A 23944-nucleotide genomic window follows, 5' to 3' on the forward strand; every position below is an offset into this window, starting at 1 on the left:
CAAATTGGTAGCATACGGGTAGCTGGAAAGGGCCAGTTACACCTGTCAACGTTGACCAGCCATGGTTCCAAGGTTCACGCCCGATCTTTACGAATTTCAACGTCTTCACGTCTACGTTTTGACCTTTCTTCCTGACTCTCTTACAAATGGCCCTGTGACAACCCCTTGTTCAATGGCTTCAGGGACCTTCCGGCTTACGCCCTTTCTCAAGGACAAGAGCTTTCCTTAATTTGTTCTGCACTCTGATGCAGATATGCCTCGAAAAAACATCTTCTTGGTAGGGGCACCATTGCCAGCAAGTCTGAACTGGGACACAGACGAGCTTCTCAACACGGCCATACCTCCATTTTACGAGGATACTAAGAGCCCGGAACAACAGCTATCCCTGGATCAACCACCTGTAAGATGGAGAGTGTTACGGTCACCATCAGGTGATAAGCTGGGTGACAATTATGACTCTTTTCAAGGTTATGAGGATCCAGCCTTCTTCATCTCACATCAACTGGCTGTTGCAACAGATGCGCCAGGGCATCCAGAAGATTCGATCCGTCAATTCTACGATCATTCTTTTGCCATCCACGAAACCTCCGGGGTAGCTGGCTCAGATATGTATGTGGTAGACTCCACGCAGGAGAGCAGTTTGGGCGAGGACAGCGTGTTGGATAGCTCTACGGGGTTGGACAAACCAGACACCCCAAGGTCACCTCGCATCCTCCATATCCATGGACCCCTCAGCAATTTGCAAGACCTTCCCACAGCCAGGTATATCCAGTCCATCGCACCGCAAACAATGACGGTGAATATGATCGTGGGGGTGCTGGCAGCTCATCCCCCACGTCGGATAGTAACACGACAATGGAAAACCAGATTGGACCTTATCGAGCTTGTGGTTGGAGACGAGACAAGGGCTGGGTTTGCAGTCAATTTTTGGCTCAAGCCAGAGAAGTCGGCCGCTGCCAAGAACAATGAAGCGGATCTGGGTCGATCGCTGGCGTCCCTTCGACCCCGCGACATCATTTTGCTCCGAACCGTCGGGCTAAGTACATTTGAAGATCGGGTGTACGGACAGAGTCTTCGTCGAGGGATGACTACGGTTGAACTTTTGCATCGACAACCGGTGGATGTGACGGATGCAGTCGGATTTTATCAGGGCAGAATCCCAGAAGGTAGCTCTCAAGATGATCAGCCGGTTCTGAAGGCTCGCAGAGTACGGAACTGGATGCTTCGCTTTGTGACGGATTCGGTTGGAATGTCTCATCCACGTAGACTGCCTCCAGACACGCAATAGGTTAACTGTTTTATTAATTTTGTTTTCATGTTTTCATGCTACAGTTAAAAAAAAATATAAGCTTGATAGATATATGTTGAGTACCTATGTGTTAAATATTGTATCTGAGACGGGAGAGGGGAAATACCCACCTAAAAATCCCCATCACCCAAGTTTCAGGGGCGACACCTCATGACCATCGTAAAATGAAGTTTAGTTTGGCGGGGAACGCCATCTGCATCCGGTAGAAAACCGTGCAATAGCATTGGACATATTGGTCGGGGATGGCTGGACTAGGGTGACCTCAGGAGATCAAAGACTTGATGCGTCAGAGCTATCCACCAAGTATTTGAAAGAATGTAGATTGAATATAACTTCCATACAATTCTCATATAACATCCAAAAGGAAAAAGAAGAATAACATCCCAAAACATCTTCATCGACAGCTTCAAGTCGAAGTATATCGCCCCCTTTTTCCCGCAAACAGAGCCCCTCCAATCACCGCCACTCACGTGCCCCCACTTGGACGAAAATAAATCCATCAACGGCCAGGTGTTCCCTAAATAACAGAGAGTCTCTCTCCTTTTGTTTTTCCTAGCCTCTAATCTTTCTCTAATTTTTACATTTTCTTTTCAAATCAATTCATCATGAAGGGTATGTGGTATATTCAATGCTTTCCCTTTTACCCCCGCTAACCCCTCTACAGCTCTTATTCTTGTTGGTGGTTTCGGAACTCGTCTGCGTCCTTTGGTAAAGCTCCCTTTTATTTTTATTTTTGCTTCTCTACTTGGCAATGCTAATTCTGTCAATTGATCTAGACCCTCACCCTTCCTAAGCCGTTGGTAGAGTTCGGAAACCGGCCCATGATCTTGCACCAGGTCGAGAGCTTGGCTGCTGCGGGTGTTACTGATATCGTTCTTGCCGTCAACTACCGCCCGGATGTGATGGTCGCGGCCCTCAAGAAGTATGAGGAGCAATACGGAGTCAACATCGAGTTCTCCGTCGAGTCCGAACCGCTGGGCACGGCTGGCCCGCTCAAGCTGGCGGAGGAGATCCTAGGAAAGGATGAGACTCCCTTCTTTGTTTTAAACTCCGATGTTATTTGCGACTACCCCTTCCAGCAGCTCGCCGACTTCCACAAAAGCCACGGTGATGAGGGTACCATTGTCGTCACCAAGGTGGATGAGCCCTCCAAGTACGGTGTTGTCGTCCACAAGCCCAACCATGCCTCACGCATCGACCGCTTCGTCGAGAAACCCGTCGAATTCGTTGGCAACCGTATCAACGCCGGTATCTACATTCTGAACCCCAGTGTTCTAAAACGCATTGATCTCCGCCCGACCTCCATCGAGCAGGAGACCTTCCCCGCCATCTGTAAGGAGGGCCAGCTCCACTCCTACGATCTCGAGGGCTTCTGGATGGATGTCGGCCAGCCCAAGGATTTCCTCACCGGTACTTGCCTGTACCTGACCTCCCTGGCTAAGCGCAGCCCCAAGATGCTTGTCTCTCACACAGAACCCTACGTGCACGGCGGAAATGTCATGGTTGACCCGTCCGCCACGATCGGCAAGAACTGCCGTATTGGTCCTAACGTGGTTATTGGTCCCAACGTTGTCATTGGCGATGGTGTCCGTCTTCAGCGCTGCGTCGTGATGGAGAACTGCAAGGTCAAGGACCATGCTTGGATCAAGTCCACCATTGTTGGCTGGAACAGCTCTGTTGGCCGCTGGGCGCGTCTGGAGAACGTGACCGTTCTCGGAGACGATGTTACCATCGCCGACGAGGTGTATGTCAACGGTGGCTCGATTCTGCCCCACAAGAGCATCAAGCAGAACATTGATGGTAAGTCTTAGTTTTTATCGATCGCCACCAACCTATACTAATCAATTTATACAGTTCCCGCGATCATCATGTAATCCCCTTTCCCACTTCCCCCTCTTCCTTCACGTCGCTATGCCTTCTGAAATACCTCCCTTCAACTCTCGTGCCGATACCTCCATCCCGCCCTCCTTGATGCATAGAACCGGAGTCGTTTACTGCGTTGTCTTATCTTCTGTTGCCGGCTTGCCTTTCTTCCGTGACGGTTCATCGCCCTCGCAACTTCCTTCCTTTCGTCCGTTGATCGATGCACACAGAAACCTAGATGGTGAAAGCGTGCGACTTCGGCTGTTTTGCAAGAAATAACCCCTTTTAGTCTTGTTTTTCTACGTTTATCCTTGAAGTTATCTCCGTTTTAGTGCTACATATTGAGGGTCTCGTCACTACATCCCCGCTCCCTTGCGTTTGGCCACCTGTTTTCATTCCAAATTTTTTTCTTCAATTTTTTCTTTATCACTGCTGGTCTTCTGGCAATTGGTGGGCAAGGAATTCATGCCATATCCGTTTTAATGAGAACATGGGCGTGGGGCTGGTTCTGTTGATGTAAATAATGGGAGGCGGAATTCGCAAAAGAAAAAAAAACATGCAAGTTCAGTTGGTCTTCAACACGATTCTTCAGGTGTTTCATATCAGGTATATTTGTAGAAGTATCATACACAGAATATTACATATAGTTTTGGGGATATATAGTCATTGAAGCTGTTCTGCTTCGAATCGGTCAAACAGCAAGAAATAGAGACTTAAGCATATGTGAGTCTTGGACGAAGCCGCTCTTTGTCTCCAGACCGTCTCTAGGAACGAGCCTCAGCTTGATCCAGGATCTCATCCCATTGGATTCTCAACTCCTCCATCTGCTTCCAGCACTGGCGTCCAAGTTCTTCGAACTCTTCTCTCTTTTCCATGGTAAGATCTTCCGCACCGCGCTTACGACGTCGGAGTCGATCAGCCTCAACAACAGGAGTGCCGACAACACCTCCATGTCCCCAGCCGTCGACCTCAGTAGAAACCGCACTTTCAATTCCAAGACGCCCGCAAGAGGAGCCCCATTTTGCTCTACCACCACCCGCCCTGTGGTAAGGCTCTTCGGCAGCTTCCACGTCGGCTTGCGATGCCAGTGCGAGGAACACCGGAGCACAAGCGCCGAGGTAAGTAGACAACGGATGCCAGGGCGAACCCAGCATCCTTGCAACCCAGAAACTAGCAATCATCGCCCACGCAAGGGGAAGAATAAGCGGGATGATCGATGTAGCGCAGATACCAGGGTGAGAAAGATACATGCGCGGGGTCGCGTCGGGGGCATCTGTGTGGATAACATGGGTGTCAAGCTCCGTCTCGGACTGCAAGAAGCTCTCGACCGCCCAAGGGGCGGTACTCGGTAGATTGGAAGTCAGCGCGAGGATATCAGTGAGAGCCTTAGAAGACTCATAAGGCGCATCAGTGCGCAAGCCCTGAATATCATCGACCTTAAAAAAGTTCCAAGACGCCTCGAGACTGGAGACCCAGACCACACGCCCGGGGCCGTTGGTGCGCGCCCGCTTCAGCAGTGGAGCCACGTTGTGCGCCAGCATATAGTGCCCAAAGACATTTGCGCAAAAGACCGCTCCAAGTGCGGGCTCTTCTTCCGTCTTTGTTTGCTTACTTGTTAACACGCCCGTTGGTGCGAGCTTGTAGGATGGCCAGGTAACTGCGTGGAGGAGATCTGTGGATACATCCCAAATGGCCCTGGGCCAGTTGATACCAGACCAGCCGCCCAGCCCAGCGTTGAGAACTATCGAGTCGAGTCGAGGGAGGGTATGGACTAGCTTGCGGGAAAGCTCGCGCACTGAGCGGAGATCGCCGAGGTCGACACTCTCTGAGACGAAGTGGACGCGCGCCGCGGCAGATGCGGAGGGGGAGGTTGATTGAAGGTGTGCCTCTAGTCTACGAATTGTGTCTTGGGCTTTGCGTGCGCTTCGAGTTGTGAATATTATAGTGAGAGATTCGGATTCTGGGTGGGAGGAGAGGAACTCGTCGGCAAGACGGCAGCATATAGAGAATCCGAGGCCGCTATGAATGGTCCAAGTTAGTATAGGAAATTAAAGTCAATAGTTCTATTAAGAGTTTTGTACCTGTTGGCCCCTGTAACCAGGATGTACAACATAGTTTGCTGCTCACTAGCGGAATTGACCTGATCCATGGCTTGTTGCTCCAGTGAGTTTGTTGACTCGGCACTTTTTTTTTGATATCGGAGATAGGGGTTATGTGATAAGACGTCCAGCAATTGAAGTTGAGTGAGGCTGGAGATGATGTTGCTTGTTTTCGCAACAAATAAGGTATACGACAATCTGCTCCGTCTGAAACGAAATAAATACCCTCGAGGTGAGCACTGGCGATGTCTGTTGTCAACAATCCACCGAACGGGAAGATACCGATGCCATACAGATCACGTGTCACACTCTAAATCTTATCCTTATCGGAATCGTAGATGTTGTTCCCCGTCATACTCGCTCCTCACACTTCATGGCTGAGATCCGCTAAATCTCACCCAAATGTCGTGCAGTCGACACGCGGGAAGCCATGGCAGTCAGACTTGAGAGGTTACTTAACACAACCGGATTCTTCTTCTTCGCCATCATCCTCTTCTGCCTCATCATCCTCACACCAGTGGACACCATCTACCAATGCTACGAGACGAACCGATACACCAACGTCTTTTTTATTATCGGCGCATATGTGATAACTTTTATACTTGCGGCCCTCATCTATGCGACGCGCATCTACACGAATCGGAGTGCGCTCACGGGCATACCCAAAGCCTGGATTCCCGTGGAAAGGGAAGATGTGAGCAAGAGCGTTAGGCGACTAGTGAAGGAAGGCCTCGTCCGTAGCGCTGTCATCGCATATCAAGCTCGCCCCCGCGATATCTCCACCGATGAGGACGACTTCCAAAACTACAGACCGCTTCTCATTGACCCCGAACGACCCCCATGGGGCTATGTCGAGCACCCCGGCTGGTCTTCGCCTGCTTCGCCAGACTTACCGGGTCTACCATATCGCACGGTCATACAGGAGCTCCCCAGCTTGATCGAAGCCAAAGCTGTCTCTCTTGCCCCTGCCGATTCATTATCGTTTGCGCCCCCATATCCCTTCGATCCGTCAGGCGACCTTACGACAAACTCTCTCCCGGATACACGTGTGGTGGAGGTATTGCAACGGCCTGCCTCAATGGGTCTGAGAGAATATATCCGCCATCTGACGTCCCTCGGTGTAATCGATCCGCCAGAACTCGGTGCAGATTTCCTTGCGCTGTACGAACGAGCCCGATTCTCGCCGCGCGATCTACACGAGACGGAATTCCGCGATCTGATGCATCTCTTTGCAGAGATCCTAAGAGGAATGACATCCCTTGCACCGCCGATCCTGGATGGGATTCGCGACAGCGCAAGCTACCGACGAGCCTATAGCGAATCTGCCATCGGGCCTTCGGACGAAGAGGGAGAAACAGATACCGTGGGAACTTATGGTTACGATGGGGCTCTAGGGTCCATGCGGAACAGTCTTCGCCCCTCGAATGCGTCTACCTGGGAGACCCAGTCCGGGTATGGCACTGCGCCCGCAATGCAGAGTCCCGCCTCGGAACTGTCAACAGATAGTGCATACTACGCGGCGCGAAGCCCTTTTCTCACACCTTCTACGAGGTCTCTACGACGCGTGGCATCGAGCCAATCTGGCAGTTCGGGAGGGAGTGTGATTCGCCTGACGCAGCCAGGAGATCCAACAGATTTACCGTATACAATTGACTACGCTGGACGTAGGCAATGACAACATCCCACCGATACCCTGTACATTAATTATAGAGCAACGCCATTTGGACATCCAATTGCGACAAGCCCTGGAGTGGGGGTGGACTTAGTCAGGCGGAAAACATTCCGATTCCTTGGCAAACCCTGCAAAATGATTGATAAGATCAATTTATCATTTGACAAACGCGTCATAATAAAACGAGGCCAAACTGGCACATCTTTTTCTTTCTCGCGCTGTTGAAGAAGATACCTATATCCTGTAATCATGCATCTCTTTCGCCGAGGGACTTCCTCCCTTTTTGGCTCCTCTAACGTCTCTCCCGCCTCCTCCAAGACCGACATCACCACTGACGCTGTGGGCGACAACGCCCTCGCCGCAGAGGGGTTTCAAACGATCTCGTCGAGCGATAAGCTCTTCAAAAAAGTCGATCCGGCGGTAGATGGCGAAGACTGCCTGCACGACTGCGCGACATGCACAACCAAATACCCCGCCAAATTCGATATCGATCAACAAGACGAACTATATGGACAAGTCAATGGATGGGCGACGCATATGCTTGTCGCAACGGGCAAGTCAGATTGGGTGAGAGATGTGGCTGACGAAAAAGGGAGCGTCATGGAAGCCATTGAGAAGGGAGGACTGGAACCGAGCAACGGGGTATGACAATATCCACCACCATCCCTCCTTACCTGGCCAAAACCAATGTCCACAGAGAGAAGCTAACAACAGCCTTGAAACTTCTCGCAGAGACTCAAACTGTCAGCATCAAACATGCCCGTCCCGGACGAATACCACATGGCCGACGCAGGCAAACAGCCAACAAACATCCTCCTGCTGCCGAGCTTCACCGTCGTCGAGCATGTCACCCCACAGCTAGTCCCAGATCTGATTGAGGATTTCATCAACCGGTCTCTGACAACGACAACGCCACTAGGCGCAATCCCACCCCCACTGGAGCAATCAACAGAGGCAGACCAGGACCCCACGCAAACACAAGAGCTCCCACACCCATCCACAACATCAATCACCACATCCCTCAAGTCTCACCCCTGCCCGCATGCAGCAGTAATCTTGCTCTGCTCACAACGGACCCGCGATGCGCGCTGTGGGCAATCGGCGCCCCTGCTCCGCCGCGAGTTTGAGCGCCACCTGCGTCCGCTTGGTCTGTACCGCGACATGGATGACCAGCGGCCTGGTGGTGTGGGTATCTACTTCATTAGCCATGTGGGTGGGCACAAGTACTCTGCTAATGTGATTGTGTACCGCCGCCGGGACTTCGAGTGGTACAAGCGCAATGCTCCTGCAGATAAGGAGAAGCAGGTCGAAGACGAGGGTGCTGCGCAGGGGATCTGGTTGGCGCGTGTGCGGCCAGAGGAGTGTGAGAATATCATTCGGTACACTGTCTTACAGGGCAAGTTGCTTAAGCCTGGGAAGCAGTTGCGGGCTGGGTTTGATCGTGAGCGCGGGCTGACGAGTTGGTAAAGTCACAGTTGGGTTGGGTTGGCCGGGATTTAGGAGTTTGTAGAGTGGATATAGCAAGGCATCTCACGGAACGGATATATTACTATGCTAGGTTGATATTGGGTTGCCTGATATGTCTCATTTGTGTTTTTGTATTTAGTAGTCGATATGTAGCACTGCCAAATACAGATCACTATCTATGCGTGCAAATACCAACACTTAGTTTTGCTACCTAGCGCTCAGTATTATATCTATTATTTGATGCCTGGTTTTGCACATTTCACACCAATGGAGAAGCATTATGTAGTGATGTTTTCTATAAGAACAGGTTGCTATTATTACTGCTACCTCTCTAAGGTTCCCCGGAAATATATAACAAAACACGATAGTGTTAACCATTGAATTCGAACCACGCTCATCGTTAAGGTCTAGAGCTGTGTTGTTTGATATAGACATCGTTCGTGCTTGACTACGATCATACGCTTCCTGCCAAATAGAACGTATACTAGCATTGACAACCAATCTCGGTGCCCATATAAACCCTGCTTTTCACGTACCCCGAACATGTACAATCCAGAGTTAATTACAAGTTCAGTGTTTGTAAGCCTCTACAGTGCTAAATGACAGAAGCTAGACCATCAATGCAGCGGTGCATATCGATACCTTGTGCTGGATTGCAAAGTCCCAGAATCTCCTGATTTTTCGAAAATAAACGGCCTATAGAGATAAGGATGTGGATTGCTCGGACTGGTACCCAAGTTTGGAAGTCCTCGAGTTAGTGTAATATAGATCACCGGCCGGATCCGTTGACCTCGGGGACGTCCCGGCCTGAAGTGGGCCCCAACCGGTGATTATGTAATATACGAGCCGGAACCTGTGGAGCGTGCTCAATTTTACTCAGATATGTGTATATATGGGTTTGGGTATACAAATCAGATGTGAAATCTACTGCCCTTCGTCCGGCTCTCTATTCAGCACTATATCTCAAACTAAACACTCCAACGCTATCGACTGTGCCCCATATACGTTAGTTGCAGCAAGGCGTGCATGCGTACCCGATGGCTGAGTCTGCCTTAACAAATCCATGAAGCCATTCCCCACGAAAAAAACGTCATACCCTCGAACGAGCAATACTACCAGATGACTAGTAAGGGCATGCAGCTCTGAAAGCCAAGCCTTCCAGCCGCTGTCCCTCAGCCCTCGGGTTCTCTTTTTTTCTCTAGGCTCCACCGGGCTTGTTTGAAAGTAACATGAGACGGTGATTGCGCAGAATAGAGGAGCCAACGTCCCTCGTGTTGTGTTTATTAACGGCCCCCTTGCACAGAAATCGGGAAAATGGTGGATGCGGGAATTATGTGTTTCTTTTGCGGGGGAGGGAATTAGCTCCAAGACATCATCCCTCGCCCGATATCTCTTCTATCTCTTCTATATTTGTATACAGTTAGCAGATAGGACTTGGGAGATGATCCATTTTACGCCAAGAGACTCCCGGGCTTTCAGTAAGGAGGCGTACCAAAATATTAACTTTGCTGTCACAGCTGTGATAGGGGCTTGGGGGTAAGTTTTGATGATCACATTCTTCTCTTCTATCGCTGTTGGCCTTCAAACCCAACATTTGGTGATGTCTAAACTTGAAACTGGAGTCAAAATAACTGCAAGGGGGTCAATTGGTGGCTGTTCGCCCTTAGCCCCAAGATCCTGGCCGGAAAGTTATCGTTTGGTGCTGATAGGAGAGCAAACCCCGATTGTTGACCGACATTCGCGCAACGAGAGCAAGAGAGGGCAATATGGCGGAGAATGATCCCAATCAGCAAGAGGGAGGGTACGGAGTACTTTTCCGTAATTATTTCTCGCCTGATTCTAGAGGGAGATTATCATATGTTGTAGGTCATTGGCCGTTCCTCAATACCTGTGGACATTATATACAGCCTCTACAACATACGAAGTATCTAGAGAAAACATGAAATCACATTCACCCCATCTCTCCTCGGTGAAAAAGCTCGATATTCAATAGCCAGATTGGCGAAATAGAGTCCACTTGGCTTCTAGGCTTCCTTCGATTCTAGGGTGGGGGATAGCAACCCGAGCTTCTCCCATTAGTGCGTCGCCATGCGCGCGTCGGAGATTAATTTAGTGGCTTTTCGGGACATGTGGAGGAAGATATTTGTTTAAAGCTCTTGTTTGCAAGGAAAATTTACCCAGGGGTATATGTTTTTATATGTACAACATAACATGTATCGGCACTTCACATGGTATAGATGATCGCCACGGAAATGAGATATTTCCGATCTACTTGTTAGTCCACGCTGTAAATTCCCTTTTTCATTTTGTACAGGGTACATTAATAAGATTTCCCTCGTATACAATTCATTACCTACAAATACCAACACCATTAGTGGCTTAGCAAGCCCAAGAGGGGGCGCCTTGCATGGGTCAAATCAGAGAGCTCACCAACAGCGTGATATCAACCCTGAATCGCCAAGATGGAATAAAATGCGGGGTAGTCAGAGCTTCTTAGAGCATCATCTCACAGCCGAGGGAAGAAAACGAGCAAAATGGGGAGGAAAAAGGGAAAAAAAATCAGATTCTCTGGAACTCTAACTAGAAAGCCATTGTCCTTGCGTGGTGCTCATGCAGCTTTGAAACAGCTTTTGAACAGCTTTCTAACCCCCTCTGTGAATTTTCCTTTGCCAAACAATATGCTGGACTATTCCAAAGAAGGTGGACCTTTATTCCCCTTTTGAATATGATATGGCCCCCCAAAAAAAAGGCCCGTCCCTATCCGGAGAATTCACTCCACAAAGGAAATAGTCCGCGAAAACAAAGAAGCAAAGAATCCCAAGACCAGGCTCTTGGGTATACAACACGTTTGACTGGCGCCTCATTTATTTGCATGCAAGCACACCGGTTTGCGATTTTCTCTTGCATCCGCGTCAAGCTCGCCAGCGTGATTTCACAGCATTAAAATATGCATATGTGCCTCAAGTAGAGCATGCATGCTGTGCCGTACCTACCTGATCAGCGTACGCATATATTATAGCTCGGCTAAGCGATTGCCGTTTCATTTAGCGTGCATCTAGAGAACCGATGACCGACGAGTTCAACGATAGTCGCAGTTTATCTCTTAGGGGCTGATCGGCGGAGACTTTGGTAATATTTTGTTAACGGAATGTCCAAAGGTTTTTAATGTGGACCCAAGCGTGTCTGTAAGTCTGGACCTTTCAGGAGGAAATGATGGGCTGGGCAAGTTGTCCATACACTATACAATATATAGTAGCCTTTTGTTTGGTTCCCATCTATATTCGTGTTTATAACCGTCTTTCAACTAATATATACTTTTTTATTCTAAACATTAGTACGACTAATCATCTTTTAGTTGTTTCCGTCATGTTCGATTACCTCAATGGCTGAGGGGGGCTGCATCCATAACTCCTAATAGGGAGTTTGTGTGGGTCCTCGAATACGCACATGCTTTGCCTCGTACACTACGTGCATCACCAAGATCCGGGTATACCATGATCGCAAGAACTATTGGTCCTCTGAACAAGACTTACTTCCGCCATCAGGTAATCCGCAACAGATCTGCGCCACACGATTAGGCAAAGCTCTACGGAGTACTCCGTTCCATACCTAGGTTGTACTATTTGTCGATCAATAGAGAGAAAAAAAGAAAAGAGAAGCCACAAGGCGTCTGTCATTCTTCCGGCGTAATAAGGTTATATGATTCAGAAGATCGCCACTGTTAAGATGACTGCGAGTGGGTTGCCACGTTCAGGAGCAGTTATCACAAAAAAAAAAAAAAAAAAGAACGCCTCAGCTTCTATTTGTGTTTCACTTTACTTTTTCATGAGAGATCTAACCCGCTCTGGCATATTCCTGCCTGTGATCCCCACTGTATACGTCGCGCGAAAACCGACGCTTCTTGCGACACCTCTGCTGAGTCTATTGACCATCGAAAACCTCCCGGGCCAACCGAGACTACCCGACACGCACCTTGTGACGAGGCAACAGGCTATCTGCTTAATCTTTGATATGGTTTGCCACTAGAATTTGAGAGCCAAGGTGTGGATAGTAAACCAAGTAATAGCCATTCGTTTCTCTACAGTTAGGCGTTGGACAGGGAAATTTGAAGCCAAGTGATCGACCCCCCGCCGATAAAAGCAATTATAATTGATTGATGTGCGCTATACGGAGTACGGTGAAGAAAGTAAACCCCTTCGTCGGCCAGGGTATACAACATACTCCGTACACTCTATTTATGCCCAATGAAATCTTACATCGCATCGATGTCACATCGTTGTCGCATCGTTGAGATTGAAAACCAGATCCCTAATGTATACAATTTATATAGAAGTGGAGAGACGGGAACAGCCCCAACCTTAAGGAAATGGGACCCGAAGCCTTGGGGCTGTTCGGGGTGGACAAGCGGGATGAGCTGGGGTACCTGATCCATCGGGATAGAATCCGAATTATCGCCGTTGGTGCAGATGCCGCGTCATAAGTTATCCCTTGCAGTCTCGTTTCTCCATTAACTTTGGTTTTTCACTCCAGTTTTATGCCATATTTTCTTTGGCTTTTTTGGGGGTTTGTTTGCGGAGACAATATTAATGGAGAACATTTAGATTAGGGCTCTCCGAGGGGAAATTAGTTATAACCTTCACTCCATTTACTTCCCGGAGAAGATCGTTTTTAGCGTTAGTGACCTTCTCTCATTTTAAAACTAGATCGGAGCAGTTCGGCCGCGGCTACGGTGGCTTGGCCTAATTGTGTTCGGAGAATCTTTGAATGGCCGAATTCCCGTGCCTTGTATGATATCATCCTTTTAACATAACTTGGCGAGATGCGAACCCTTGAGTAAATCAAATCGTATGTTGTATATAGTACTCCGCACTAGTATGGTAGACTCGAATACCCCTCGCCAAGTTATTAAAGGGGGTCAAGAGAGGAAGTTTATTCAAGATACGGGTCACATACAGTGTATTATATACGGTATCATTCTACTCCCGGTCCAGTCTAGCATCTTATTCCGGGTCCAGGTGGAGTGGTAAATAAGCTGGTAATGTGGGGGTTTCTATTTTTCGGGCTATCGCAATTTCCATCGTTAAGAGCTAAACTTACTGTCAACCTTGGAAAAATATATTACCTCCACAGGTATTAGACGGTTTTCCGATGTGGTACACTGAAAATATATTGGAAGAGAATAGGCGAACAGAAGGTCTCTGATAGGTTGTATATCTTCCATACCAAAATGAGGTACCTAGTACCTTCGAAAATAAAATAAAATAATAAGTATAAAAAAAATATATAATTTATTTCTATTATCCCTAAAAATATAAATAAATAATATCTACGGTCCCATCCGCGCCGTTTTTTTTTTACCCCCTTCAAAAGCTATATTAAAATACTTTTAATACTTGAGGCTCCCCCCTCTTTATCTTTTAATCTTTATCGTATATATCCCCTCTTATATTATGCTTTGGATTCGCATCCTGGATCCAGACTGACCAGCTACTTTTTCTTTTTTTTTTCCGTCTGCGCATATGCGCTTACGTTCCCCTCTTGCCCCTCCCCCTTTGTCTAATTTGGCTTTCCAAGTCCATCTTCCCTTACACTTTCAATTTGCACCATGGCTCCAGGTAGCGGGCGCGACTTTAATTGCTCATGGGAGCATTGTGGAAAGGTGGGTACTTCAGCTCTCTCTCTCTCTCTCTCTCTGTTATTGTTTCCTAACCGGATATTTGTAGTCTTTCAATCGCAAGTCGGATCTTTGTCGCCATTATCGCATTCATACCAATGAGCGGCCATATCATTGCACCGTAAAGGACTGCAACAAGAGCTTCATTCAGCGTAGTGCCTTGACCGTACATTCGAGGACCCACACTGGCGAAAAGCCCCATGTTTGTGATCACGAAGGCTGTCAGAAGGCATTCTCAGATGTAAGGACCTCTTGATGTGGTTGGAATTTGGGATGCACCTTTACTGATCGCTTATAGTCATCGAGTCTGGCCCGTCATCGCCGAATCCACACTGGCAAGCGGCCATACATCTGCCATGAGCCTACGTGCGAGCGGAGGTAAGTATTTTGGTGGAAATAGTCGAAGCACTATCTAATTGTCTTATTGAAATTGCAGCTTTTGTCGCAAGACCACCCTCACCAAACACCAACACCGCTCCCACCCTCCTGGGAGTTTGACCCGACCATCCTCGGAAGATGCGACCTCCGAGCACTCTTACCACCAAACACCCGTGTCAGTCTCGGTCCCAAGTGAGCAGTACATGCTCGCCCAGCAACCTTATTACCCTCAATCGGCGACACCAAGTCATGAGTTTTACTCGCCTCAGAGTGTACCCATGGGTACTGTGCCGGTTCACGAAGTTGCCCCTCCGATCGTGTCCCAGAATGGATCTGTGACCTCTCCAGTAAACATGCCACACGCTCAACAGCCACACCAACACCATGCGCATCCACACCAACATCAACAGCACCAACAACAACACCAACAACACCAGCAGCAGCAGCAGCAGCAGCAGCAGCAGCAGCAGCAGCAACAGCAACAGCAGCAACAGCAACAACAACAATACTTGCAAATGATGCAACCGCGGTACGACACAAGCCCACGCACCAACTACATCCCAGAACAATACCAACACCCGCCTTTTCAAGGCCATCAACTGCCACCTGAGCAGTCACTCATTGTTCAATACCCAAACTATGCGTACAAACCCCCAGCGCCCCGGCTCTTGAATCAAGCGGAGGGGACTGACTGGGGCTTTTTGGGAGTAGGCTAAGAGCGGATTACACCTAGATTTGTGGACCAAATGCGTGTTTAATGCCCATCACGACTTTTCTGCTTTCCGGCCCTTTTTTTTTTTTTTTTTTTTGGATTGCAAATCAGGCATCTGTTTTTTTTTCCCTCTGTGGTTCTATATTGGCTTTTTTTCCTATGTTCCATTTCCAGATTTCTAGGCGCTTTTATTATGGATTCCCCCTTGCGATATTATGTTATTCTTCTATATATTGTCATTTTAAACGGAGGCAACGGTGTTTCCCTTCTTGGCGATCTTGTTTTGATACCTGAACATGTGTTTTTTCTTTTTCTCTTTTTAATTCTCTTGTTATATTCCCTCTATGAGGATTGGTCTATTTTTCACTCCGATCCCGAAGAATTCCTTTTTACCAAATGCTCATTCCGATAGTGCCCATGGTATATCAGCCATTTCCTTTCCGGCGACTAGTGCTTTCCAGGAATATTACTGCGATGGAAACTTCAGTCTTATTGGCTCCAAAGACCTAGCCTTTAGAAACCAAATTCCTTCTATTCCGTATATTTACTTTCCCGCTCTTCTCAGCCTATTCCCGTATCCCACATCCTTGTCTAGGCATTGTCTCTCTGAGCTAGTTCATAGAAATGTCATACCATGCCTAGATTGGCATACGGTCCGAAAATAAATAAATTGCATGGCGTACATGACTCGTGGTTTTTTTTCGTTTCATTTTCCCCATATCTTTTTCTGTATTTTTTCTTTTTCTTTTTTTCCGCTGGAGTTTATACACGGTGGCCCCATTTTCCTACTCAGAGTTCTAGGAGTCGAAAAAGCCAAGGAGAGCTAAGGGCCAAGAGAAATTCTAGCAGCGCAACCCTATCTCGCTAATAAAGACAGCGCTGTTTTTTTAATTCGCGCTCTCGCTTGCTTTTCTAGAATGAGGTGTGAAGCAATATTCATTATTATGTATTAATTATTATTATTTATTTGGGCTTCCAATGCTGACACTTTAGAAAGGGCAATTATTTACTATTTATATAACTACTTAGCACATAATTCACTGGGTAATCTGACAATCCCCTAAATCATTATATACGTTCGGTCAGGTTCTAAGGTTTCGCCTTGTCTTCCCGAGTTCCCGATGCAACAGTAATCTGGTTTTTTTCTTCATGTCTAGTAGACAAAGGTGGGTTATCCCGGTAGGGATCTCTACCAGGTTAGTCCACCAATACGGACTAGGTTCCTGTTCTGCATATTGAGTACATAACGGTTGATCTAAGGTAGCAGGAATGTTGCACTGGCTAAAACACATCGCCACTAGTAGCAAATCAAACACCCTGAGTCCGTGGGGGTTACGGAGTACTTGGTCAGTGTACATGGCCCTGGAAGGGCCTTGTGGCAAAACAGAGATTTTTCTTGTCTTCTTTTCATCAAGGGTTTGCCGCCTCTCGAGAACTTTGTGAGACACCCACTACGCCTTCTGGGGTGTGGTGTAGGTTTATTTGATTGTGTATACGGGTTTGGCTCCAGGGTACAAGGTACATTCTTTTATGGAACATACGATCTAGCCAGTAAAAATTGAGTAACGGGAGGGGAAATATGGCTGGAGCAAGTACAGAGTAGTTTTAATTCAAATCAAATGAAAGAAAATAAAAAAGAAAACCCGAACAAGGCCAGAGGCAATCCTACGTCCATCAATACTCCGGAGAATGCAGACCTATTACTGGCTTGATTAGTCCGTACCCTACTCTGTATACTTCTATTTGACACCTGCACCTATCTTCTTTTGGGGGTGAGACTATCAACTTGAAGCGGAGAACATTTCCAATTTGGAATGGAAAGTGAAATTTTGTGAAATCGTTCTGTCCTTGTTTACGCGGGCATTTCTGTCCCTTCAAAAAGTATAACGCGGAGACTCCGGACTTGCGGCCGAGGCCTGCCGAGTGACACCGCTAACTTTCGACGCAGATCCATACAGGGGGTGATTGCCAAACCTGTCCAAGAGTGGAGAGTTAGAACCCAGTGAATGCGGATGAAATATGAAAGGGCCGGTAGATCCCGCCTCCAGAAGGATCAACCAATTTATTTTCAGGAAAACGCCGGAGGATAACTGGGCAAACCTCGGAAGACCCGGCCTGTCGGTGTTGTCGGCCCTTTTCCCAGCGGACTGGGATCTCAATATCACTGTACCTGCACCCTATGTAAGTGGGAACAAAAGCCTCATATTACTTTAGGGCCTGTTTAATGGAGCCCCCCCACATGCAAGTCACAAATTGCGTGCAAACTGGGCCTTATGCGTTAGCCTTGAAAATGGGGTTGATATACCTCCAATCGTTGAGGGCAGGATGTTTCGACACTCTATTTCATTTCGCTTCCATCTCTTGCTCACTTCGCTTCGCCAACACTCGGAGATTTTAATTTGACCGATCCTAATTATACTACTATTTCCCTCTGATCCGGCAAATTAAGTGACGCCTGCGACGGGCCCAACTTTCGAGCCGCCATGCAATATAATATGCTGTACTCCGTAGACAATGACTTCCTCCGGTCAATATAGACTTCGGGCGATAGGCGTCACTAGAATGACACTGGTCAATTAGTCTTTCGCCTCCGCTTCTGTACCTCCGTAGAGAGTTTCAAGATTGGCAAAACGGGGAAGCTACTGCCATGCACACATCGGGCTATACATTCTTTCCTGGGACTCGAATCTAGCCACTTGCCAACTAATGTATCAGAAGGCGTCGGGATGGAAATGAAACCAACACACAAATCTTGCTCTTGCGGGACGCTGATTGGACCATGTATATATGCATGGGCATGATGAGGAGCACTAGACGCAAACTCGATAAAACATTCAAGCAGGAAATCAAGAGATAAATTCACGAGCGGAGAATCAGGCTTTGCATTCTGCGACCAAGGTTGATATTTCTGGCCCCCAAGCCAAGCCCTTCTAGTCGCATCGGGGATCTTGGCCCTATTAAACGCCCAGGGCGAGTTATGTGCCAATAAAACCCACTAGATGGACACCAAGGATACGAGACGTCGAAGCTGCATGCAGCTATTTTTGAAACTCGCAATAATTTAAGTTGATTTCCGGGTTGCAACAAGCGCAATACCGAAAAATAGAGAGGTAGAAAGAAAACAGCAAGGCTTGAAAGAGCTACATGCAATTGTTTCGTTATTTCCACTTACATATTAATTGACTGAAGGCTTTTTACAGACTCATTATAATATACAACCTATTACGGAGTACATAAGGCCCCCTGCGAGATCTCTACCGGGCGCTTCAAGAGTCGGTGTGGGGATATTTCAAACGGCGATCTAAGCGGCATTAGGAGGATGACTGGACCCGCAGAAGACTTCCCCGTGTGAATGGTCAAATAGATAATATGATAGAAATAGTCAGGTCAAAAAAATGGTAGAGAATGTATCATGGATATTCCCTGTACTTTGTACGGTATGCATCAGAGCTTTGCCTAATGTATATTGGGGAGATTTTTTGAGAGAATACGATGACACAGAGCATGGTCATGTCGTATCGGACTTACGGCATTACGTTATTTTCCTGAAAGTAGTAATCCGTACTCCATAGACGCCGCATAGCTTGCCGGCGTTAACGCGAGGTGGGGAACGTGAGCTTGAATCTAACAACTAGTGATTAACTAGGGCTCCCAAAGAAGTATGCAATTCGAGAACATCCCTGTTGCTTTACTATGGCTATTTCTAGACCTATCAAATGATCTACAAGTAATATATCAGAAGCAACCAGCTTTGAGTTTCAGGAGCTTGGGCCTTTCGGGAGCATCGGGGTACACCATGAGTATTGTATTATCATAATACATTTGTATGACATTGCGGAGTGCGCTGTGGACCGTTCCCGAAGGTCCACTGAGATCCCGGTACCTGGAGAGTGTATTTTGGTTCCATGGTACGTTAAGTATCTGCATATTAAGAGAATAATGGAGACAAGTATAGAACGAGGCAAATTCAGGAAAAAGATATGCTTGGCATAAAATCCACAATGTAACCTGTCAGAGAGTAATTCTCGGAAATCTCATCTCTTGGCCTTCTGGATTCTGGTTCCATGTGGTCCCCATCAAGACCTGCACAATCTACATCGGGAAAAAGAAAAGAGGAAATCGGATGGGGTCAAAAAGGGAAGTGGGTCAGTAATATTTCCATTGTATATGCTGTAACAGCCCTCGACCTCAACGCTTCGACCCATTCCGTTACGACTAGCCCGATCTTCCCGGAGAGAGGCATAGGAAACAAGCTTTGTGGAATGGGGCAGAGGACGCGCAAATCTCGGATCACGAGGTTTTTATCCAATTATTTTGAAGCGAAATCATTCCCGAAACAAAGCAGTATACCCTGTACAAAGTACAATGTATAAAGACTTGGAAAGATGGGTCTGACCTCTAATGGCAACTTGGGTACGAGCGATCGACGGATTCAAGAGAGAGAGGAGACACGGTTCTAGCTCGAATTGTGTTGCGGCTCAGGCCGATCATAAACTTTCTTTCAAACTTTGTTCTTTTTTTCGAACCAGAAAAAAAAACAAAAAAAGAAACAGAAAAACAGAAAACGAATATCTGAAAACCCTTGGAACCAAATTACCGCTCGGCTATTGGCGAGCAGTGGAGAAACCTCAAACCTTGAATTGTTCTCGCCCTTCCCACATGGCACGGAAATTATATGGGCCTTCAACTTTGGAACTCTAACATACCAATATGGTAAGGGTCAGAGTTAAGAGTCCCTGACTCAAGAGACTTCCAAGTCGTCTCGCGTTATGAGGCCTAATACGACCAAAGATCTCCATTACAAGTGGTCCCACTTCTCAAACTGCGAATGTCTGGTCTAGATCGTACGGGATCGCCTTTCCATGGGAGCTCCATCGATCAGCGGCATCTTTGAGCGAGCCGCGGATATACATAGAGATTCTGTTACACCAATATCCCTAATTCTGATTATCGATTCCACCTGTGTCGCGCTAAGATACGTGCCATCCAAGGGTCGGGAGCGAGAGACAGCTGCTTATTTCCCCCACCCTTGGAGTTCCAAGGTTGACATGTATGCCGAACTCCATATAGAGTCTAGTCAGATCGATGTGATCTTGGTTCGTTTTATACCGTTCCTTTTACTCTGTGTCACGTAACTGTCTTGTACCTGGTAGTACCGGAGTACGCACATGTTGAATTGGAAATGTTATACAAATATCTTTACACTGGGAACACATAGCCATTGTGATTTCTACCTAGTGTATGAGCCAAACGAGTCCAAAAGCAATAATCGGTTCTGGAATAATACGATCGCTATTGGCCAATATTATTTACAACGCTTTCTCTGTTATTCTCAAAAAGATGCCCCAGGCACCAAAAGCAGCCGCTAAGCCACATCAGGAAACTTTAGACGAAACAGACATCTGCGATCCTTGTCAATGGCCCCTTTTCTTTTCTTATATCCCCACACTGCCTGGGGAAGTGTACAAAGTATCCTATATCCAAGCAAATTACTGTATAACTCACAATATACCCAGGGACATCCGTTGATCTCGAGGGTCTCACGGGTGTACGACGCTGGTAACGGCTGCGTTTATAAGCCTTTTGTGCGACTCCATCCGGCCTGGACAAAGATGCCGGGTCTATGTATGGCACGGTGTATGCTGTACCATGTACGTGCCTATCTGGGAATAGCTATCCTGGCAAGTGTCAGTCAATCCCCGAGGCGAAAGCTGACCGGAGGTTTCCCTGGACTATTCGGGAACGGGAAATGGGGGGCACTGCTTGTGGCTTGACTGGGGGAGAGCTAGGGCAATGTACTATATACTTCCTTTCCAATGCTCTCTCCGTAGTCAATCGGGATATCAACAAGATGGGCATATGGCGAATGGTATTTTGCCCGAGGCTGGGTGGGAGGAGACTGGGGCGTTACGATATTGGCCACCCCTCCTGGCTGAATGTCCGGCTTTTGGCCGCCTGGAACATATGAGCAGGTAGTTGGGTTATATGAGTACTTCATGCAGGTACATATACAATGGTGGCCTCGTGTTTCCTTATGTTATGTATGGCTATTCGATTAACAAAGACAAGACGCAGTTTGGAAGTATGCACATAGAATGATCTAATCTAGGTAGGGCATGCTGAGTCAATCTCTCATCTCTAAGCCTTTCTACTTCTATAGAACACCTCTTCTCAGGTACCAGCCTAGATAGTAAGCCAAAATAACCAATATAAAGATATGCGATAATGCAGTCTATTGCGCTAAGTCTCAGCCAAGATGCTGGCCAGACACAGCCTGACCACAGCTCAATCCTAGATTAGACCAAACGTAGTATCAAGATTCGAAAGGCCTAATCATCCAAAACAGCAACCTCATCCTCCCACTTTGACACACCCGCCTCACGCGCACGATTAACAACACGCTCAATGCCATCAAGACCCATCTTCAACACATCCATCTTAGGTCCGTAGCTCAGACGGACGAAGTGGTGACATGGGCTGTCGAAGAGATCACGACGCTTCGCCGGGTTCAAGTCAAAGAAGATACCGGGAACCACAATGACCTTCTCGCTCAGCAGGGCATTGAAGAAGTTCAGGCCGTCCGAGATGTTAGCCTGAGGAGGCAGGGGCGGGTCGAGCGAAGTCAGATCGAGCCAGATATAAAAGGTCGCCCCGGGGACATCCTGGACACGGAAGCCGATATCGTACAGACGCTTCAGGACGTAGTCGCGCTTCTCCATAAAGTGGGCTTGCAGCGCCTTCATCTCGGTGCGCACGAGGTCGGGCTCCAGCATTGGGATCGCGGCTTCTTGGAACGGCACGTTTGCGCCGCCATCGAGGTACGAGCCTGCGGAGCCGAGAGAATCGACAAATTCCTTGGGGCCAACAACCCACGCAATACGCCAACCGGGAAGCCGGAAGCGCTTGGTGAGTCCGTCGATCAAGAGGACGTCTGTTTTTCGCGTTAGCTTGGTCATGTACATAACTCGGTTCTGGGGGGTGGATATCGTACCATCCTTGTTGACGTCAACAACATTTTCGGCGCCGCTGATCGTCGATCCGTCACAGCCCGTTGTATAGTTGTATCCACCGTAGAACTCGTCTAGGATGAGAGTCGCGCGGTCACGGCAGAGGTCCTGGATTTCCGCCAGCTCATCTCGTGGCATGAAGTGACCTGTGGGGTTACGAGGGTTGGAGGTCAGCAGCACCTGGGTGCCACGGGCGATTTCCTCGGCGATTTTGTTGGGGTGGATGCGGTAGTGGTCATCCTTTGAGAGAGGAAGGGGGATGGGAGCAATCTGCAGGAGAATCAGTAAACGGTAACACACCCCAACTCAGCTCAGCTCTTCCGATAACGCACGTTCTTGAACAGAGACAACATCTCGGAGTACGCAGAGTAATCGGGAATGGGGAACGACAGGTAGGAGTTGCCCAAAATGGCAGCAATGCGAATCAGGCCGGCGCGGCCACCGGGAACAATGCAGACATTCTCCCAGGTGTACTGGCTCTCTTTGCCCTGGCGGTAGTGGTCGTTGTACAGACGAGCGACGGCGGCGCGCAATGACTTGATACCAGCGGTCGGGCCGTACTCCCGAGCAGCGGAGGTGATGGGAATGGAAGTTGGGCGAGGGAAACTGCCCTCGATCTCGTCGTCAGCCTCGGGGGCTCCCTGACCTAGGTTGGCCCACCCGGTGGGATCCTCGGCGTAGCCATGCTCACAGGCTCGCTCTGTGCACCAGACAACACCGGTAGAGGCACGGGAAGCGTCAAGACCGGCGTGGGGACGGTGACCTTCGTGAGCGGCTCGGAATTGCCGGTGGGTTTCTGACCGGGTTTCTGAAGATTTTAAAGGTCAGAAAAGTCAGAAATATAAATGTGATAGCGCATATGCACGTACCGTTATCCGACAGGTCCTTGGTGGTCGAGAAACGGCGGCTATCAGATGGGCGCAGAATGCTCAGGCGGCGTCCGGAGAACGACATTCTTGGCGACTGTTTTGTACACAATATCCCCTTTGGAAAAGAGTTGAGAGTTGGGGGAGTGGGAGAGGCCAAAGAAAAAAAAAAATAAACAACTTTCACACCGAGCGCGGGTTCTATTAAAAGGATGATGCTTGCCAGCAAATACTGGACGACGATTCGACGAAATCACCGACTCTGCCATGATTCCTTCGGGCATCAAGGCCAGGGCGTTCCGCGACCAATACATTAATAGCGCATAGAGGTATTTCCTCTTATTTGGGTGATTTACCATGGTCGGGAATATAACATATGTGTCTAGGTATAACTGTAGCACTACACATACTATATACATATTGTATATAGCTATAGCGTAACCTGCCAAGAATTATTTCGGCTATCCGACCGGCATCCCGATCAGATAGGCAAGTGGATACGAATTATATGGGAGAAAAAAAGGTCTTTTGTATAACTCCATGCAAATCCCTTAGAAAAACAGGCATATACATCATATAGAAGCTTCGTACGTTCGTGGACATTGAGATACTAGATCAGTAAAAGAGATAATCCAAATGGGAAACGCAAATTCAAAATGCAGGGACGTCTTTCATGCCTTCACCTCGTCACCAGGACATCATTCATGCCGTAAACAATACATGTTTGCGGCGTGGCTCGCTGAAAGTAAGAAGAAGGGGAGATAAGAAAAGAAGTATCTCCCCCGAAAAATGGCTGCTCAACAGTTTCAAGCCAATCCAGTTGGAACAAGGGTCAGGATAAGAGCGCCATAGGCGACGCAAAGCTTTGGAAAAGACGGGGATCGACGGGATCCTCGG

The 23944-nt window shown here is 48.0% G+C and overlaps 8 protein-coding genes across 8 annotated transcripts; 6 read left to right on the top strand and 2 right to left on the bottom strand.

Annotated features, from left to right (window-relative positions):
• Positions 1-253: 253 nt before the first annotated feature.
• On the top strand, positions 254-1288 carry N7447_005586 (uncharacterized protein; the record flags this gene model as incomplete). Its single annotated transcript, XM_057229848.1, has 1 exon — positions 254-1288. The coding sequence occupies one exon, from the start codon at positions 254-256 to the stop codon at positions 1286-1288; it is 1035 nt and encodes a 344-aa protein (XP_057084938.1).
• A 626-nt stretch (positions 1289-1914) lies between these two features.
• Positions 1915-3183, top strand: N7447_005587 (mannose-1-phosphate guanyltransferase; the record flags this gene model as incomplete). The annotated part of the gene is made up of 4 exons (XM_057229849.1): positions 1915-1921; positions 1974-2017; positions 2086-3109; positions 3164-3183. 4 exons carry the CDS (start codon positions 1915-1917, stop codon positions 3181-3183), a joined length of 1095 nt encoding a protein of 364 aa, XP_057084939.1.
• A 753-nt stretch (positions 3184-3936) lies between these two features.
• On the bottom strand, positions 3937-5321 carry N7447_005588 (3-keto-steroid reductase; the record flags this gene model as incomplete). Its single annotated transcript, XM_057229850.1, has 2 exons — positions 3937-5191; positions 5254-5321. 2 exons carry the CDS (start codon positions 5319-5321, stop codon positions 3937-3939), a joined length of 1323 nt encoding a protein of 440 aa, XP_057084940.1.
• A 380-nt stretch (positions 5322-5701) lies between these two features.
• N7447_005589 (DUF4129 domain-containing protein) lies at positions 5702-6946 on the top strand (the record flags this gene model as incomplete). Its single annotated transcript, XM_057229851.1, has 1 exon — positions 5702-6946. One exon carries the CDS (start codon positions 5702-5704, stop codon positions 6944-6946), a length of 1245 nt encoding a protein of 414 aa, XP_057084941.1.
• A 246-nt stretch (positions 6947-7192) lies between these two features.
• Positions 7193-8410, top strand: N7447_005590 (sucrase/ferredoxin-like domain-containing protein; the record flags this gene model as incomplete). The annotated part of the gene is made up of 2 exons (XM_057229852.1): positions 7193-7585; positions 7676-8410. The coding sequence occupies 2 exons, from the start codon at positions 7193-7195 to the stop codon at positions 8408-8410; spliced, it is 1128 nt and encodes a 375-aa protein (XP_057084942.1).
• A 4265-nt stretch (positions 8411-12675) lies between these two features.
• N7447_005591 (uncharacterized protein) lies at positions 12676-12890 on the top strand (the record flags this gene model as incomplete). Its single annotated transcript, XM_057229853.1, is given in 2 exon segments — positions 12676-12723; positions 12741-12890. 2 exon segments carry the CDS (start codon positions 12676-12678, stop codon positions 12888-12890), a joined length of 198 nt encoding a protein of 65 aa, XP_057084943.1.
• Positions 12891-14015: 1125 nt separating this feature from the next.
• N7447_005592 (putative C2H2 finger domain protein) lies at positions 14016-15178 on the top strand (the record flags this gene model as incomplete). The annotated part of the gene is made up of 4 exons (XM_057229854.1): positions 14016-14069; positions 14134-14325; positions 14383-14462; positions 14521-15178. The coding sequence occupies 4 exons, from the start codon at positions 14016-14018 to the stop codon at positions 15176-15178; spliced, it is 984 nt and encodes a 327-aa protein (XP_057084944.1).
• A 6325-nt stretch (positions 15179-21503) lies between these two features.
• N7447_005593 (pyridoxal phosphate-dependent aminotransferase) lies at positions 21504-23135 on the bottom strand (the record flags this gene model as incomplete). Its single annotated transcript, XM_057229855.1, has 4 exons — positions 21504-22105; positions 22166-22451; positions 22514-22989; positions 23051-23135. 4 exons carry the CDS (start codon positions 23133-23135, stop codon positions 21504-21506), a joined length of 1449 nt encoding a protein of 482 aa, XP_057084945.1.
• Between the last annotated feature and the right edge of the window lie 809 nt (positions 23136-23944).

The sequence above is a fragment of the Penicillium robsamsonii genome (genome assembly GCF_028829455.1).
Source record: "Penicillium robsamsonii strain IBT 29466 chromosome Unknown utg000003l_segment0_segment0, whole genome shotgun sequence".
Taxonomy (NCBI): Eukaryota; Fungi; Ascomycota; class Eurotiomycetes; order Eurotiales; family Aspergillaceae; genus Penicillium; species Penicillium robsamsonii.